The 19,519-nt window shown below is 42.3% G+C and overlaps 1 protein-coding gene across 1 annotated transcript in view; it reads left to right on the forward strand.

Annotated features, from left to right (window-relative positions):
* Nucleotides 1-19,519, forward strand: part of PAPPA2 (pappalysin 2) — a 294,762-nt gene that overhangs the window by 200,061 nt on the left and 75,182 nt on the right. The window contains exons 14-16 of the mRNA XM_065936954.1: nt 8,385-8,556; nt 12,406-12,583; nt 13,958-14,171. Coding sequence (XP_065793026.1) covers nt 8,385-8,556; nt 12,406-12,583; nt 13,958-14,171 — 564 coding nt within the window. The remainder of the gene's footprint in view (nt 1-8,384; nt 8,557-12,405; nt 12,584-13,957; nt 14,172-19,519) is intronic.

A 19,519-nucleotide genomic window follows, 5' to 3' on the forward strand; every position in this document is an offset into this window, starting at 1 on the left:
TTTTATGACTACATTAAAATGGTCAGTTCTGAAACTTGGTGAGACAGCTTTGGATAGGCAGTATATGTTGGCTGTGTGATGGAAATCTGTTTTATTTTAGAAGAAAGTGAAAATGAAAGTCGCTCAGTCATGTCCCCCATGAACTCTGACCCCCATGAACTGTAGCCCGCCAGATTCCTCTGTCCATGGAATTCTCCAGGCCAGATGACTGGAGTGAGTAACCTTTCCCTTCTTCAGAGGATTTTCCCAACCCAGGGATCACAACCAGGTCTCCCACATTGCAGGTGGATTCTTTACTGTCTGAGTCACCAGAGAAGAAGAGAGGGACTTTGGATGGGACTTCTAGCGTTACAGTCAGGCATGGCAAAAGTTGTGCCCAGAACTAGGAATGAGCAAAGCAAATTACCCAGTGCTGGGGCTACTGGAGTCCAGTCTTAAATTTATGAATAGGTCACATTCTAGGAAGAGATGGATGTCTCCTGACAGAGGTCTTTTCAGGCACCAACTTTGGGGCAGAGACTTCAATTGAAGGGCATAGAAAACCTCTGCTTTCACAGGATCCAGGAAGGAAGGAGAAGTCTACTTAGTCCAATATTAATTTCTTTGTCACGTGATGAAAGAATCAGAATTATTACTGAGACTCCCCTGTTTCTGTCAGATGATATTCTTTAGAGTAGAAAAATTTTGAATCAATTTTCTCTTCTTGGTCCATATGTTCTTTCAGTAAAACCCTCAAAGTACTGGCTTTGTTCTGTTCAAGAAGGCCAATGGAAATGTACTTGACTTTTAGTCTGGTTCTTGTCCTACAGAGCGAAGATGGAACCAGTAGAGAGGAAGAGGTAGAATGGGGAGACAAAAAAGAGGCCATATCTTTTTGTATTTGTCTGGAGAAACAGCAGAGCTCTCTAAGGATAGATGTTATTGTTATTATTTGGTTTTCCTATTGGTGTAGGATGATTAATGAGGACTCCATCTCTTCTGGTCCATTCTACAGTCTGTACATTCTTCTTCCATCTGCTGCCAAATCCAGAGCATACCTTTCTTCATAGCCCATAACCTTTTATTTCAATGAGAATCAGTAAAACAGTGAAGGAATACAGAGACATCTGGTCCTCTTTTACTTTTTAACCTTCAAAGTGTTGTTTCTACAGAAACCACTGGGATTGCTATTTGGTCAATGGTGACACTTCTTGAAAAAATGAATTGCAATATTTTGTTTAATTAAACAACTTAAAGGTTGGGACATTAAGCAAAAAACTTACACTGGGCGAGGAAGATTATGAGTAACTCTTTTCTTGGTTCTCTACCACATCTTCCCCATTCATGGGTTTTCTGTACTTCCACCTTAATACCACCGTCACCTCATCTAGGATATTAAATACCATGTTAAAGCTGGAAGAGACATTTAAGAGAACGTAGTTCAACTTCATCATTTTATAAATTTGCAGACAAAAGGGCAGAGTGATTAAGAGATTTACCCAATGTGACAGAGCTAAGCAGGGACATGCCAAGACCTGAACCCAAGTCATATGGGCCTTGATCTACTACTTTCTCTGTCATATTATGCTATTTCTCAAAAACTGTGGCACAGAAACCAGAATGTTTCTCCTAAACTAACCTGGATTCCAGGATTCCTGAGAGAGGGTGGGACACTGACTTTAGAAAAGTTCACAAGCTGATGTCATCTTGATTTTGAGTTTGAACTAAAGCTTAATTTGAGGTTTGTTTGTTATTATATTGTAGTCTGAGTATGGTAGGAAGTTCTGAAATATCCCATCATTTCTGTTAGGGGGTTTCCTCATCTTTAAAATGGGAAATTAGGGTTGAATTATTTTTAAGGTCCATGTGGTTCCTCTAAGATCACTTTTAAAGGTCTTCTCCACTCTCCAGCAGTCACATGCAAGAAATGGGGTCTTTGGTGCATAATTTCTCATCAGCTCCTACATGGAAGAAATAAGGTTTCACTATTGATTCTGACTGACTCTGGAATAGTGTCACCCCTGAAATTCCTTGTGGATAGCTCAGACCCTCAGGGGAACCTTACGCCAAGGCTGTGAGGAAGCTATGGACAGGACGCCAGGACTTTGCCCATTCCTAAGGAACTACCCAGCTTTCCAAGTATGGACCTTGGCTGGAAGTGAGGCCAGCTTCCCTCTAGTGGCCTCAGGTAATGGAAAAAATTTTAATGTGCCTTATTTGGCATACCCTGGGAGACGGCTCATGGCAGATTTGTTAATGAGTCTGTCTGCTCTTTGCTGAGAATGATGTCTGCTTTCTGGTATTAGCCATGCTCTTTCCTTACCAACCATTGGAAAGTAGGAGAAGATTTGGGAAACTTGCCTCTAAGCCTATCATCAAATATTGATGTTGATGCTTTTCCATACAGTTAAGTTCAGTTCAGTTGCTCAGTTGTGTCTGACTCTTTGCAACCCCACGGACTGCAGCACACCAGTCTTTCCTGTCCATCACCAACTCCCAGAGCTTGCTCAGACTCATGTCCATTGAGTTGGTGATGCCATCCATCTCATCCTCTGTAATCCCCTTCTCCTCCTGCTCTCAATCTTTTCCAACATCAGAGTCTTTTCCAATGAATCAGTTCTTTGCATCAGGTGGCCAAAGTATTGGAATTTAAGCTTCAACATCAGTTCTTCCAATGAATATTCAGGACTTTTCATATAGATTCTCTAAATTTGTTAGTCAGAATTAGAGACCCACACCTACTGAATTTTCTTTAGTTCTCAGTGGAAAGGAAATGGTGATTTTTGTCTAGGTTTTTAGAGTGTTGCTTTGTGCTGTGTTCTGTCTGGTCTGGAAAGCATTGGAGATAACTTACTGGCATATCTTTTTTGCCTTTCCAAATCCTATTAATTTATTGAGGTCAAATCATATTCAATGATAAAATTTCTCTGGAACAGCCATGGATTTATAATCGGTACCACATGATTTAATTATTTTATCTCTTTGGCTATATTGAAAGCTTCTTCAGAATTAGGGAAATGTTTTATACTTTCAATCTGTCTTATGGCTCCCATGTGAAAATCTGTGCTGAAAACATTAAAGCATAATGATGCAACAGCAGGACCAGTTTCTCCTTCTGGAATCAGTATTGTTATTTTATAGTCTTGGCCTACAGAATTTGTTGACTTATCTTTCAGGTACACATATCCAAATCTTTATAGTGCTGAGTTTCACTCCTGATGAGCATCAAGAACTTTGAAATGTAAAATAAAATCACCACTGTGAGGATCCCACCACAAGCCTACAGAATCAAACTCTCCAAGGAAAAAAGCCTGGGTATCTAAATTTTTTAAATGCTGCCTAAGTGAGTCAAAAACACAATGATAGTTGACAAAGTCTGCCTTGTGACAGATGAGGACCATTCTTTTATTGAACTCTGCCAACAGAGATTTCCCAAGGCATCATCCAGAGGCCCAAAGATAAAGGAAACACACACATCATTTTGGTAGGATGGTGCTAGAAGTGTGCCTGGATACCAACGAGCAGATTTTATGCAAGAGGACAGTCCAGGGATAATATACATTTTGTGATAGGATTTCTCTATTGAAAGCATTTTTTAAAACCCTCAAATGCAACAACTTTGGGGAGTGAGAACCAGAAGAGAGAGAGAGAATAGAGGCATATTGGGGAAGTGGAGAGACAGAGAGCAAAGGAAGGATGGGTAAGGGGACCATCTACACAGTGTAACCTCTAAGGGCCTATTGACTTAAAATTCCACCATGAAAAACTCATTCTTCAGTCTGCAAATGTTGTCTCCCATTAAAATGGAAAGAGCCGTGAATCATGTCTAACTAGGTGTATCATATCCTTACCTGAGAACACATTGTGATGGGGTGTCAGGAAAGGTCTGGAAAAAATGGGTGAAAGGGTAAGGTTGCCCAAGGAGGAAGCAGGCTTGCTTAACAGGGCATCTTGCAGACAGAGGCAGCTGGACAGAGTTAATTTGATTTGCTATCACTTAAAAGTAAACTGCTCAAAACTAGGAATGACCATGAAATATATCCATCATTTCCCCCCAACCACCCTGCTAAGGAACTTCTTGGCTCATCCTGGCCAATGATGTTAGCTCCTGAATAGAGAAGAAAGCAACAGGAGACCCACCTCATCTCCAGGGAGATAGCCTGGTGGTCTAAGCTGGCCTGGGGAATGAGAGCTCTGCATTCCAGTTTGAGGATTTTCCTCTGACTCTCTGTGTGGCCTCTAGCCAGATTCCAAACAGCTTTAGTTTCTTTGTATGTCAAACCAAGATAAATACCTAACTTCCCATCTCTCTGGGGCATGGTAAGACTTTGTTGCTTCCACTTTTATTGACATGTGTCCAAAGACCATAAGAAGAAAGCTTTTGAAGAGTTTGAAGGCTAATTATGTTTACTAGCAACATTATCACTATGACATTGGGGCTTAATGTAGTAGTAGCCAGAAAGAAGAATGTATCAGGAGCATGGGAAAATGGAGAATACAGTACTTCACTCAGAGAAGCAGTGTATTTGGAGTGGAAGAGAAATGCAAAAGGGATTTTGGGGATAGGGTGCAAGGCAGAGAAGTCTACAATTGGTGCCAGATGCCACCAGAAGCTAACAACCTATCAAACACCGTCCTCATAAAACAAATTCCTTAAAAAGGAAGCAAATGGAAATATAAGCTAGTGAAAGAATTTGCAGCAGCTGCCCTAAAACCATTTCTCACTTCATAAACAGGTCTGTGTTTGATGCTTTTTCTTTTTTTTTATCTTGGTCTTATGTCATCCCACTTTCCCCCTCTTCTAAGATCCCCTGTCCTGTTCCGCCTCCCTTACTGCCAGTGCTGATGGACCTCGCACACAGGTAGTCATAGCAACCATAGTTAATGGAACACCAACTTGATGGAAGGAGGCTCATTCGGAGTATTTGTTTTGTGTCTTATCTCAGCACGTATTTGTCCTCAGTGATGACACTGAGGGTGAATTGGATGGAGTCACTGGAAAACAGAACGTGCTATTTCACATTAATTTCTTGGTAGTGAGCTGACATGAACCAGAACTGTTAATGACTCTCTGTTTTCCAGTCCTCTCTGCTTAACACACTGAAGAAATATTACATTTTGTGCATATCAAGGGCATGTAGTATCTATGGAACTTGGAGTTGTTTAGCATCACTAATGAGGGGTTCTCATCTCATTCCGTGAAGGATGGTCTGGTTTCAGATTCCTTATGCAGCTAGGCTGAATGAAGACTCAGAGACAAAGCTTTATTTCCTATATTGCAGACCTCATTAGCAGTGTTGAATTTGAAGAATCCATCTCCCTCAACTCATATATTCCTCCCTTCATCAGGCTCTGTGTAGTGAGTCTGAGGAAATACTACATGATCCCAGAGAATAATCAGGGCTTACAGGAGAAAAACGTTGATTGCATACCACTCAACTCCAATTCCTCCATCCTATGCCTGATAAGCATGGGTAAAAAAAAATGAGAATGTCACTGACATAGTTTAAATGCCATGGGTACAAGATCAGAGGCAGCAACTTTAGCATATTCAAATCAAATCCATACTTCTTGGACTAGTGCTTTTTAAATCAATTCTCAATTATTTCAGTGCAATTCAATGACATTTTATTTTCCACTTTCTTATACTGTTGCCCAGTTCCTTGATAAAAGTCACTGGCCTCTAACAGAATTCAAGAGCAAATAAAACAAATGAATGATGACGAGACTCACTGAAGACATTTTGAATAAGATTTACCACCACTGGCAAAAACATCCTGAGCAAGAAAGTATAAAAAGTATCATGCTGTTTTCCTTCACCAGACTATGAGTTCTTTAAGGGCATGGTTATTTTATCCCCAGTACTGAGACCAATGTGCTAAGTGCTTGGGAAATGTTTATGTATGAATGAAGCAGTAGGGCAAGATGGTTGAATCATTGTTTGATAATGATTTTTTAACTTCGTATCCCCATCTATCACTATAAAATTTAACAAATTTACCATTTTGATAGCCATTGACTTACTTTGATGTCTGTGACACAAAAATATTTAATTCAGCAAACATTTGTTACATCTCCCACAGTGAGGTGTATGGTAAATACAAAAGTGGGTAGAGGTCAGTATTTGTCCTCAAGCAGATCATAGTCTAGTTGGGAGATTCAGCAGCATTTAGGAGACACCTGTGTACTCATTGCCTTGTGGATCAAAGGATGGATAAATTAACTAAAAATCATGGCTATAATACAGATAGAGTAAAAGAAATATTAGAAAAGTTATTTTTTAAATTTCCCTTCAAGATTCAAAGAAGGAAGATATCTGGAGCGGCTTCTTGGAGTCGGAAGGCCTTTTAAAAGGTTCGATAAATTGAGCAAAGTTACAGACATGGGAAAACCAAAACATGTAGGTGACTCATAGAAAACAGGCCATTGAATGTGGGATATGTGCCATTTGCAGTGGAGCAATAGAGAGACTGAACCTAGGAACAGTAGCTACATAAGGGTACACACCATTATCATCCTTATCTCATGGGGGAAGGACTTGAAACCCTGGGGAATAAATAACTCAGCCATATCACACAGGTAGTAAATGGTGAATCCAGGGTTCGAATTCACACAGCCTGGGGGCGGTGCTCTAAATTTTAATCACTCTGGCTCTGCCCTGATAAAAGAGTAACCCTCTTTTGAATCTGTTACATCCTTGATGCTGTCATCGTCCTGACAGGGTCCCCTCGAACCCTGAGGAGTTTAACTGTCTCTCCTATTCCTATGTGACTAGCTTTAGAGACCCAGACAGCAGTTCTCTGATGAGGTAATGTCCTGGAAGCATCTAGCACAACATTAGGCATGCGGCAGGGACTTGATTTGTGTGAGTTTTTTCTTCTTTCTGTCATGGGCTTAGTTTCTGATTTGTTGTTCAGTCGCTCAGTCGTGTCCGACTCTTTGCAACCCCATGGATTGCAGCATGCCCAGTTTCCCTGTCCTCCACTATCTCCTGGAGTTTGCTCAAACTCATGTCCATTGAGTCAGTGATGCCATCCAACCATCCAGTCCTCTATCACCCCCTTCTCCTGCCCTCAATCTTTCCCAGCATCATTTTTTCCAATGAGTCAGTGCTTTGCATCAAGCAGCCAAAGTATTGGAGCTTCAGCTTTAGCATCAGTCCTTCCAATGAGTATTCAGAGTTGATTTCCTTTAGGATTGATTGGTTTGATCTCCTTGCTGTCCAAGGGACTCTCAAGACTCTTCTCCAGCACCACAGTTTGAAAGCATCAATTATTCGGCATCAGACTTCTTTATGGTTCATCTCTCACATCTGTACGTGACTACTGGAAAAACCATAACTTTGACTTTATGGACCTTTGTTGTTGGCAAAGTGATGTCTCTGCTTTTTAATATGCTGTCTAGATTTGTCATAGCTTTTCTGCCAAGCCAGTGTTGATATTCAGTGGTATATGTGTGCTAAGTAACTTCAGTCATGTTCAACTCTTTGTGATCCTATGGACGGTAGCCTGCCAGGTTCCTCTGTCCATGGGATTCTCCAGGCAAGCATTCTAGGGTGGGTTGTCATGCCCTTCTCCAGGGAGTCTTCCTAACCCAGGGATTGAACCCATATCTCTGAAAAACTCCTGTATTGGCAGGCAGGTTCCTTACCAATGGTGCCACATGACTGCTATATTCAAAGTGCATAACCATCCGGGTCCTACTGTATAGCATATAGAGCTCTGCTCAGTGTTATTTGGCAGCCTGGACGGGAGGGGATTTGGGGAGACCGTATACATGTACATGCATGGCTGAGTCCCTTCGCTGTTCACCCGAGCTATTACAATGTTGGTTGTTAATTGTTGTTAAACATTGATTGTTAATACCCCAAAACAATAAAAAGTTTAAAAAAATACTCCATGCAATCAGTAAATAAATGTTGCCTTTTCTGCCAGCTCAAACACCTGTTCTACAGGGCCCCCTGAGACCAACCCATGATGGAAAAACAAAAAGGATTCTGCCTGACACAACCAGGGGCCTCCAGAATTCACTCCTGATCTTTGCCCTGCATCTGTTCTCATTGTTCGGGGCTCAGAAGTACTGGCTGTGAAATATTTTGAGGATTACCCTCTGATCTATTCACTTCTGTGCCATCCAGAGCTCTGGGGACACTCTCCCCACTTGTCGCATCATCATTTTCTCCTCCTGGAAGATCCATAGAAAGCTGGTTCAAAATCACTTGGTAGCTGACATTGTTCCTGTTTACTTTATGTTGCTTGGTTCCAGGTCACAAGGAGGAAAAGAGGAGTTTAATGTAGGTTTTCAAGAAAGTGTTCTCTTTGGTTTAGAGACCCTTCTCAAAGGGTGAGGCAGTCTTTGCTGCCTAGCAAGTCAATGTAAGATATTTCTGTTTCTGTCCTCTCCAGCTGTGTCCACCGGCCCTGTGGGGAGCTGGGCAGCTGCGTGCCCTTGCTGCTTGATCACGCGGATGTGGTGAACTGTACCTCTGGTGGCCCGGGTCACATGGAGTGCTCTATCACCTGTCAGAGGGGGTTTGCCCTTCAGGCCAGCAACGGGCAGTACCTCAGGCCCATGCAGGTGAGTTGGAAATCTGGGGTCATCAGGACCAAGCCCCTGGGGAAGGACAGTATGCATGCTCCTCCTCCTGGCTGGATGGGGGAAAGGCCTGTGTTTTTAAATCATCTGAAAGGAAAAATGAGAACTCTAACAACCAAAGAGAAGCATGATTTATAGAAATGCAAGGTATATGTAGGAATATATAAGAAGTGTAAGAAATTATGATCCCGAATTTTGGCTTCAAGATGAGAATGTTACAGTTTAGACCTGTCCAGAATTTGCAGGCAAGATAGGATGCAACCAGCTTTTTTGTGGTACATTTTCTGCCTGTTCCCCCAAGTCCGACCCTCTTTATAAGAATACTGGAGGAAAAATTATGATTTTCTTTCTTCTGCTACTGAAGTAGGACTTATATCAAGATTCTAGTTTTGACTGAATTTTTCAAATTTCTATAAGCTACCATGGCACCACTTCCAGGATTTCAAGGTGGTCTGAAGGTAGTAGAATATATTAGTGAAGAGCATGGCTTGGGAGACAGACTTGGAATGAAATTTGACTCCTCTGCTTATTGTGTAATTTTAGGTAAAGACAAGCAAAACATGCCAACCTCTTTAAGGGTGTTTCCACATTTGTAAAATAGTTAGATCAGAGGTATTTTTGTCCTTGGACTGTTTTGATGACTGAGTAGAAATAACTCATAAGCTTCTATCAAAATGATAGACACCTAGCTCTCTGCAAAGCTGCCATTATTATGACCATGATGATGTATTGTCGACTAAGAATTTTGTTTTCCCTCTTTCCTTTAGAAAGCTTTCCATATTCTACAGAGGAATTTGAAATTTGAGAACACATGAGCACAATATGATAGAGAGACAGGATGCATTAGGCAAAAGGTAAATGGTGCCTGAGAAGGATATGAGGGAGATGAGGTATGATGAAGGACGAGCGGAAGCACACTTGGTAGTCAGGTATCAGTGGCTTGGAAGATTGGAATTGTTTTTCATCTTGTACCAGTTGACTGCTCAGCAGATTGTGGATCCATGGAGGAATTTCACTTGCTTAGACACCGAATTCAAAGATACAATCTTTGGTTTCAGATGGCTTAAAGAGAGTTCTGTGTAAAGAGAACATTTTAACATACCTTGAAGCATCAGTTCCTTGGTCTGTGATGCTCTGGTCAGAAAAGCAGAACTCTTATCACCTACCTGTCCTTAAATCAGCTTACCTTACACTAGAAAAGAGATGGAAAGAAGGAAAGAGAACAAAAACAATGTAGGAACTGAATACATTTGTGTGCTAAGTAAAGAAGGAGAGAGAAGAAAAGATGGTGTTTGCAATTCATTAAAATTAGGAGCAAATTCAAAACAGAACAGGCAATACTTATTGGAGCCAGGAGAAAACCCAGACAATATATGCAGAGTTTGAGAGACACTCTTTAAGTGATCGCTGTGATTGGAGCCAGTCTTCCAGGCTGTGAGCATTGTGGTACGGGCCAAGTTGGGAGAAGGAAGGTGGGAGCTCACCCTTTGCCAGTCATATGATGGAGTCATCAGGCACAGCTCTCCAGTTGACCGCTCCCATCACCCGAGCCTGGCCCCACTAAAGAAATGATATGATCCCAGCTTGTGATCACAAGACAGCAGGGATATCTGCTTTTTGTTGACATAAGAACTGAAACTAACCAGAAAAATGTGTCTGGCTTTGAATTGGGCCCTTCTGGCAGGCAACCTGGGAACACTGGGAAAGAGGGAGGGGCAGCCAGGCAGGAGTGGGTGTCAGGGGTGACAGGTGCTTTCACCAGTCATGTTACCTTTGGCTTTGGTGCCACTGTGGTCTCTTGGTGGGATGCTGGCTGAGCCCCAGACTCTCCCCTCCCTCCCTTTGACTTCTGGTAACCCACTACGGTGACACTTTTCACCCAACAAGCCATGAGTGTCCAGGTCTCTGAGTGCCTGCCCATCCTGTTCCCCTCACTCTGAAACTTTCTTCTCCTTGCTTCTCCTCTGCTGCTGGGAAGTCTTGCTCATCTTTCAAAGACCAGTTCCTGAGTTACCTACTATGCGAATCTCCCTGCACACTCTCCCTCCTGCCCAGGATGGGCAATCCCTTCTCCAGCCCCTGTAGTGCCATCTTACCACCGCAAAACAAGCCTGCATATATGATATCAATGTTGTTTAGTAGAACAATTTGTATTCTCTTTCATGTTTCTACTTTACGATTTGCATTCTTTGTATTATATTCTCACAAATCATCAAATAAAGGAGTAAGATATAACCAAAATGCATCTCCCACATTTTCCTTTTTAACTTCTTCTCCTCCCTTCTTGTCTCTCTTTCTTCTTCTTTCCATTCTCCCTGCTTCAGATGTTTTCTGATTCACTGCTTCAACCTGTGATGAGCTCTACTGGTAGCTCCTTAAGGGTCTTGCTTATCCAAACTTAGTAAAGTACCTGACCCTTCTAGGTGCTCAAGAAAAAGTCACCTCATTTGTTTCATGGTGATGAATTCTAGGGCCCCCTATATAAGCCATCAGTTCAGTTCAGTTCAATCGCTCAGTCGTGTCCAACTCTTTGCGACCCCATGAATCACAGCACACCAGGCCTCCCTGTCCATCACCAACTCCCGGGGTTTACTCAAACTCATGTCCATCGAGTCGGTGATGCCATCCAACCGTCTCATCCTCTGTCGTCCCCTTCTCCTCCTGCCCCCAATCCCTCCCAGCATCAGGGTCTTTTCCAATGAGTTAACTCTTCGCATGAGGTGGCCAAACTATTGGAGTTTCAGCCTCAGCATCTGTCCTTCCAATGAACACCCAGGACTCATCTCCTTTAGGATGGACTGGTTGGATCTCCTTGCAGTCCAAGGGACTCTCAAGATTCTTCTCCAACATCACAATTCAAAAGTATCAGTTTTTCAGCACTCAGATTTCTTCACAGTCCAACTCTAACATCCATACATGACCACTGGAAAAACCATAGCCTTGACATAAGCCATAGCCCCAAGGAAATGGCTTGAATCTCTTACATTTAACTACAGAGTTTGGAAGATGCCTCTTGTTCATTAATTCTCAGATGTTCTTAAAGACACCATTGTACCATTGGTGTTCTTAGGCACCTTTCTCAGAGAATACAATTATGTTTATTATGTACCATTATCAATCAGCTTATCAGTAAAGGTCCCAGCAGGAAACTGATGAATGCTCAAAGGGGAACAATTTGAGGAACTTCAGTAAAGGGACTGCTGATAAAAGTGGGGGCAGGATATAGGGAATGACAAGGAGATGGTCCAGAATCCCTGGGTGAAAGGGTGATATCCCCTCTAGACCTAAAGAGTTGACTATAAGAGGCAGTTAGCAGAACCCATGAGAAGAGAGTGCAGCAGGTGTATGAAGAGCTCTGCCGAAGGGGGAGGCCTCCCTTACGGCAACCCCTAGGGAGGGAGTAGCAAGAATCAGCACCCCCACCTCCCTTGCTTCTCTGCCTCGTCAGTATCCTACCAGTGCTGCCCTGAGTGCTACAGCAGACACAAGTCAAAGGCATAAAGTCCACAGGCCGGGGGTCCCAGGGCACACCTCAGGGCAGAGTAGGGTGGAGAGCCATCTGGAGAAACCTGTGAGGAGAGCCAAGAGTTGGCATGAAGGAGCATCTTCATTTAATGACTCCCTTATGCGCACATGCACCTTTCATCAGCAATGTACCTGGGTGTTGTGAAATTGCACATTAGGACCAGGCGTAAAGAGGGAAAGAGGCAAAATCATTTTGCCCGTTGTGAATATGTACACAAATAATCGTCAGGACTCTGCCGAAGCCTGGGAACTATTTTGATGAGCCTTTTTGTGTGACTCTGATAACAGAAGACTTTCTGTTTCTAGAAGGAAATCCTGCTCACGTGTTCCTCTGGGCACTGGGACTGGGCTGTGAGCTGCCAGCCCCTTGACTGTGGTGTCCCTGATGCATCTCTGGTGAACTACGCAACCTTCTCCTGCTCAGAGGGAACCAACTTTCTGAAACGCTGCTCTATCTCCTGTGTCCCACCAGCCAAGCTTCAAGGTATTGTCTGGCCAAGCAGGAGTTATACGCAAGTTATCTTCAGATTCTCTCTCTTTGGCGAGGGGGGGTACTTTGGGGATCTTTTCTTTACTCTAGTGACCTTCCCACCTGACTGCTGAAGCACCCTCTTTTGACAAGCAAGAGGCAACGCATGCCTTGTCTCAACCACTTGGAAGGATGCCCCTAACTCAAGATCTCATTGATGAAAGAAACTGAGACTTTCCTGTTTTTATTTGAGTTTATGTTCTCTGGAGTCTAGCCAACTAACAGTTTTCTGAGAGTATTAATAATTCAGATACCCTTTATCACACACATTTTAAAATTTAATATTTACAACCCTTCTATGGGTTTGGTGCCTTTAGTCCTATTTTAGCAATGAGAGCACAGTTGTATAAGTTGTACTGCTAGGGAGAGATGAGGATGTGGTAGAATTTTTTCTGACCCCACATCTTTTTGTTGTTGTTGTTTAAGAGAGCGTGGGAATAGGCTATTTTATTTTACTTGTTTTTTTATTTATTTTGGCCACACCCTGAAGCATGTAGGATCTAGTTTCCCAACCAGGGATCGAACCCGTGCCCCCTGCCTTGGAAACACAGATTCTTAACCACTGAATTGCCAGGGAGGTCCCTCTGACCCCGCGTCTTGCTCTTCCTCTTGAACTTAGGTGTGCCCAACAGTGATCCAACAGACTTGTTATAAATGCAGATTCCTAGGCTCATGCTGGCAGAGTCTGATTTAGTAAACCTGTAGTGGGTTAGTGATACTACATAGATTGAACTCAGAGAAACCATTATGGCATATGGCATATGGTGTTGAAGTACAGAAGTTTGTATCAAACTGCCTGAGTTCAAACCCTGCCTCTGCCCTTACTAGCTTGGACAAATTACTTAAACTCAATTTCCTCATCTGCAAAATAGGGGATAATGATGGTATCTATTTCACAGGGTTGTTTGAGGTTTGAAGTTTACACAAGTGATACATGTAAAATGCTTACAGCAGTGCCTGGCATGTAATGAGCCCTATAAACGTGTCATCTAGCATTATTACAATCCTTTCCATGATACTGTCACTACTTTTTTTTTATTATTTGTAGTGAGGAAGTGAGGTAAGGATTTGATTGGTAGCCCTTCTTTCATTCAGGTCAAGAACTAGCTTTCTGACCTCTATGCTACACAAGAGAACACAGTAGATGCTCTGTGGGTAGAAAGATATAGGATAAACATTTGACCTGACGTTGTAGAGAAGCTGCTCCACGAAAAATACTGTGACTTTCCAAGAATGATGGTCTGTTGACAGGTCTTCGTTCTTTCTGTTTGTATTTTATTTTTGGACTCTCTGTTCTGAGCATCCTGTGCCTCTCTTTCTTGGAGTCAGGACTGAGCCCGTGGCTGACGTGTCTTGAAGACGGGCTCTGGTCTCTCCCTGAAGCCTACTGCAAGTTGGAGTGTGATGCTCCTCCTGTAATCCCTAATGCCAACCTGCTCCAGCCTCGCTGCCTCCAGGGCAACCACGACGTGGGCTCTACCTGCAGATATGAATGCAAACCCGGCTACTACGTGCTGGGAAGCACCGAGAATAAAGTCAGGAAGTAAGTTGGAACGTCCCTGGTCTTTGCAGTGCTCTCTACCCTGCACCTTGCTCCTGTTCTTTCACTTGCAAATCTGAGACCATTGTTTGGAAATAGCATTAAGACCTTCTGGGTTGTCCACTGTTTGTTGCATTTGTTTTTCTATGTAATCCCTCTTCGACTGCACAAGTGTGTTCCCCCCAGTCATGACAGGCAGGCTGGCCAGATATGCTTCCTGTAAAGATTTGCTTTCCCATAACAGATTCCAGAGTCTCATCTTGGTGTGTTTTAAAAGAATCTCTACCCAAATTATTATTTTCCTTGAAAGTAAGTGTTAGGAACTTCTTAAGTGGTACACATGTCACCTGAATCCAACTTTGTCCTAAAACATCATCATCAGGCCCACTGGAAGTTTAAAATTGTGGCTGTGGCAGAAATTGCCAGTTGTGACTGTGGCAGAAATTGCCTAGGATGGTCTCCAACTCAGATTCTTATTAGGTATGTGATGCTGGGAAGTTTCTCTGTCTCAATCCCTCATCTGTAAAATGAGGATAATGATAATAATAATGTAGGAACTAAGTAAATTAATATGTGTAAAACATGAGTCAGTGAGTTAATTTTTTTAATTTTAATTTTATTTTTGGCTGTGCTGGATCTTCAGTGCTGTGCTCAGGCTTTCTCTAGTTGCGGGGAGTGGGGGCTACTTTGTATCGCAGTGACTTCTGTTGCAGAGCATGGGCTCAGTAGTTGAGGCTCATGGACTTTGTTGCTCTGCAGCATATGGAACCGTCCTGGACTAGGAATCAAACTCATGTTCCCTTGATTGGCAGGTAGATTCTTAACCACTGGACTACCAGGGAAGTCCAGTAAATCTATTTTTAAAACATAAAACTCAATACATATTATCTATTAATCTTGTAATTAGAGTATTTCTGCTTTATCCTTCCTGGACTTTGTGTGTATACATTCCTAGACCCAGAAATCAAGAGGACCTTTCTTCTAAGTGCATGGCAGACCAGAAAGAGTAAAAGTTTTGCTATATAATTTAAGAGGAACTGTTTTGAAAACACTTGTGCTGGGGCTCAAATCCCAGTTGTCACCCATTTTATTAGCTGAGTAACCTCAGGCAAGTTACTAAACTCTTTGGGTCTCATCTCCTTTGTAAACTGGGAGTAATGTCCACACCAAAGTGCTCAGTTGAGGATTAAACAAGATAATACATATTCAGCCCCAATAGCTCAGCAGGCAAAAAATTTGCCTGCAATATAGGAAATGTGGGTTCAGTCCTTGGGTTGGGAAGATCCCATGGAGGAGGAGGCATGGCAACCCACTCCAGTATTCTTGCCTGGGAAATCCCATGGACAGAGGAACCTGGTGGGCTACAGTCCATGGAGTTGGATATGACTGAGTTCACAAACAATATAATAATGTACAGCTCAGTGCCTGACTTGTGCTAAATGCTCAATAAATGGTTTCAAAAAAAAAAAAAAGAAAGAAAGAAAGAAACATTTTCTAAACAAACAAGCAAAAAACTTTCAGAAGAAGAAACTCCTTGTACTCAGTAAATTCTAACTATTATTTTCCTACCATAGATTATGTCTTATTACTTATCTAGGACTTAGTTCAAAATCTGACCATAGTAGGTATTTTTTTTTAAAGATTTGTTTTTTTTTTTTTTGAACTGACAAAATCCCAGCCATGGCACTACCAGTGATTTCAGGAGATATCAACTTCAACTGTAAACTAGAATTTTCTAAGGGAGCAGAAGAAAATCAGGAAGCTTTCTCTCTGGCTTCCATTTGCCCTTCTCTAGTCTACATCCAGACATCTCAGTATGGGACGGATTGAGTCTAGCTTCACCCAGAGCCTTTCACTCCTGAGAAAACCCAAGATAATATTTGGAGGGGAGGGAGCCCCTTCCTCATCATCTCAGCACAAGGCAAGAGCCAGACTAATTAGAACATGAATAATACTGATGAAAAATTCATAAGAAGCAGCATTCTGGTTCAGTGATTCTAGCAGGTACAGTCTACAGTTTTTGACAACCAAAAACACATTTGCATGTTCTGGTCATAGGGTCTAGATCAATTTGCATCAGCATACATTGATGGGCAGGGAGGGCCCAGGTCATCTTCCAGTGAGAATGGCATTACAACCAGCCCCAAAGGCTGTTGTTTTCTTGCTTTTTTTCCTTTTCTTCTCGCCTGCCTTTTCTCACACCTGCAGCCAATTCAGGGGTCTGCAGAACAGTGCAATAAAGACTAGAGGGAGAGAGAATAGTCTCAGGACCAGGAGGAATTCAGGGCAGAGGGATTTTTCCTAGCTCCCCAGGCCCATGGCTGAACTTTGCATTGGGGGAAGCAGGGGCAAACGGGGGCTGTTTGCTGTCATGACTTTCTTTTCTGGTTGAGAAACTGGAAGCTTGCATTACAACGTCAGCATGGGTTTGAGCTTAAACATTTACATTTGCAAGCACCATCCTGAGGAGAGATTAAATTATTTACCACGCTGTGTAAACTGATTTCAATCTTAGTTTACACCTGTTTACATATGGCAGTAGATTGGTAATCAGAAGTTTGCAAGTCAGGAGTAAATCACTGTCACTTGCTGCTTGTGTTTACCCAACAAACTATGTCAGCCTTGTCCCTTGCTTGGAGCCCAGTGTTGTACAAATGGAGCCCTAAAATTCTTTCTAGGGCATGCAGGCAGGGGGAGAAGAGGTTGAGAGAAGTTGGCAGGGAAATCAGCTCAGACACAGTGGGCACGCGCTAGTCTTCTGCACCTCTCTGAGAAGTGTAAAAACCCCCTTGATGGTCAAGTTCGCCCCTTGTTCTCTGCATGACCCTGAACAATGTACTCCACAATCATAGCCATGTGTCTCAGACTTTGCATTCTTAATGTGAGGGGCAGTAATGACTTCTACTGAACAGTATTGTTTTGATGCCCAAAGTAGGTAATGTCCTGAAAGTGTTTTATAAACTATGAAGTTCAATACATGTGCTAGATATAACTGTTTGTTCATTTCTTTTTGGAAGATGGAAACAACTACCAAAATATCAGCCAAGTACATTGCCTTCCTGCTTCTTCTCAAGTCTGTTGAATATTGTTTCAAGAGAGAAAAAAAGAAGTGCTGCGTCTGACTTTTCTCTTCCATCCAGCTTGTTTAAGTTTTGCCCCATTGCACTTGGAGGTTAGTGTGGAAGGCACAGCTGCTGCTGGCACTTTCTCACGTGCGTGCTGTATGTCAGCCTCGGGGTTAGGAGCAAAGACACCTGCAAGAGTAGGACCAAGGCTCTGGCCTCCAGGAGCATACAGCCTCCATGCTCCCTGTTTCATGGGCATCATTTCTTCTTGCAAAAGAGTATAGGAGTGGACACGGACCACAGCAGGCCCTTTCTCTTGGTCTTTGGATCCCTTGCCCCTTCTTTCTGGGATTTGAAGATGGCATCATTCACATTGAATCTAGTCCCTGAGGACAGGGAAATGCAATGGTTTGGCCTGGGTAGTCCTGACCTTGAAGTCCTGGGTAGAGTCAGCATTATCCAAACCATATAGATTCTATAGAAAGGAAAACTGAGAAGGAGGTTAAATGGATGTTTTGGGTGCCGACAGTGACAATTCAGTGAAACAAATGCCCATTATATGGTACAGTCATAGGCTGGTACAGGCATACATTAAAGATGTTTAGAAGAATATTACGGACATGGGAAAACAGTCACAATATGGTAAATGGATAAAAGCAAGAACATAATTATTATAAATGACACAATCCCTATTTTCCACATTAAAGGTATATTTTTATAATTCTTTTTCAGTAGCTAGAAGTGACGATGACATTAACAGCCATAATCCCTATATAGTAGGTTTATAGGGAATTTAGCTTTTATTTTTCTGCTTGTTTATATATGCTAAATTTTCTAGACTTTAGAATGAGATAAATAGTTTACAAACGAAGTAATGAAGTGAGCTAGAAAGAGATCATAGCCATTTGTGGAGGTGGAGAGTGATAAAAGGAGAACTAGCCACATCTTTCTAAATAGGCAAACCGGAGACCAGCAGTCCAAGATGGCATTAAGACAGGGACTTGCCACTGGCATCCTGTTCCTAGTCTCTTCTATATTTTTTTAATTGGAGTATAATTGCTTTATTCTGTTGTGTTAGCTTCTGCTGGGCAATAATGTGAGTCGGCTATAAGTATACATATATCGCCTCCTTCTTGAGCCTCCCTCCCACCCCTCTCCATCGCACCCCTCTAGGTCATCACAGAGCACTGAGCTGAGCTTCCCGTCTGTACAGCAGCTTCCCACTAGCTGTCTATCTTACAAATGGCAGTGTACATACATCAGTACCACTCTCCCAGTTCATCTCACCCTCCCGTCCCCCCTCCGTGTCCACACGTCTGTTCTCTACATCTGCATCTCTATTCCTGCCCTGCAAATAGATTCATTTGTACCATTTTTCTAGCTCCACATATATACTTTAATATACAAGCACCGTCTCTGTTCTTCAAGGCTGTCTCAGACCTCATCTCCTCCAAGCAGGCCTGACGCCTCTTCCCTGACTTCCAGCTGATCATCTTACTCCCAAAGCGCAAAGGTCTGCTCACAGGTGTGCCAGCCAAAGGACACCTCCAAACAGGCTTCCCCCCTTCTTACTGTCCAAAATGAATTATGACCAACGAGGACCTACTGTATAGCACAGGGAACTTACTTTGTTTTGTAATAACCTATAAGGGAAACAAATCTGAAAAAGAATATATTTATATATATACACACTTTATATGTTATGTGTATATATACATAAAACTGAATCACTGTTCCATACACCTGAAACTAACACAACATTGTAAATCAACTATAGCTAAAAAAAAACACCTCAAATATATATATATGTATATATATTTACTAGAAAGAAAAAATCCCAGAAAAATGTCAAGACCATGGGCAACTGGCAGGACTCAGGGAGATTTTTTTTTGTCTTCTGATTTGAGGTTCTTTTAATAAATAATCATATTTTATAATAAATAAAATAAAAGGAACTTCTCCAACTTTGCCCTGGATTTCATAATCCTTCTCAAACATTTCCTTCAACCTCTTCATCTTCCTCTTTCCTGCACCTGAAGCTTCCCTCTTCCTCATGCCAGGTTACTTCTCTTTAATTGTGCTCAGGTCTCTCTTACATTAAAATTCAAACAAGCAGAGCCTTTTCTTGACCCTTGTTCCTCTCCAGCTATCATAGCTTCCCCCTCCCTTATGAAATGTTTCAAAAGAGTCATTTGTATTAACCGTCCCCATCTTATAGTTTTTCTCTCCTTCACATTTTGACATTCAGGTTTCCATTCCCATCTCTCCACTAAAGCTGAGGGTGCC

The sequence above is a fragment of the Muntiacus reevesi genome, chromosome 5 (assembly GCF_963930625.1).
Source record: "Muntiacus reevesi chromosome 5, mMunRee1.1, whole genome shotgun sequence".
Lineage (NCBI taxonomy): Eukaryota > Metazoa > Chordata > Mammalia > Artiodactyla > Cervidae > Muntiacus > Muntiacus reevesi.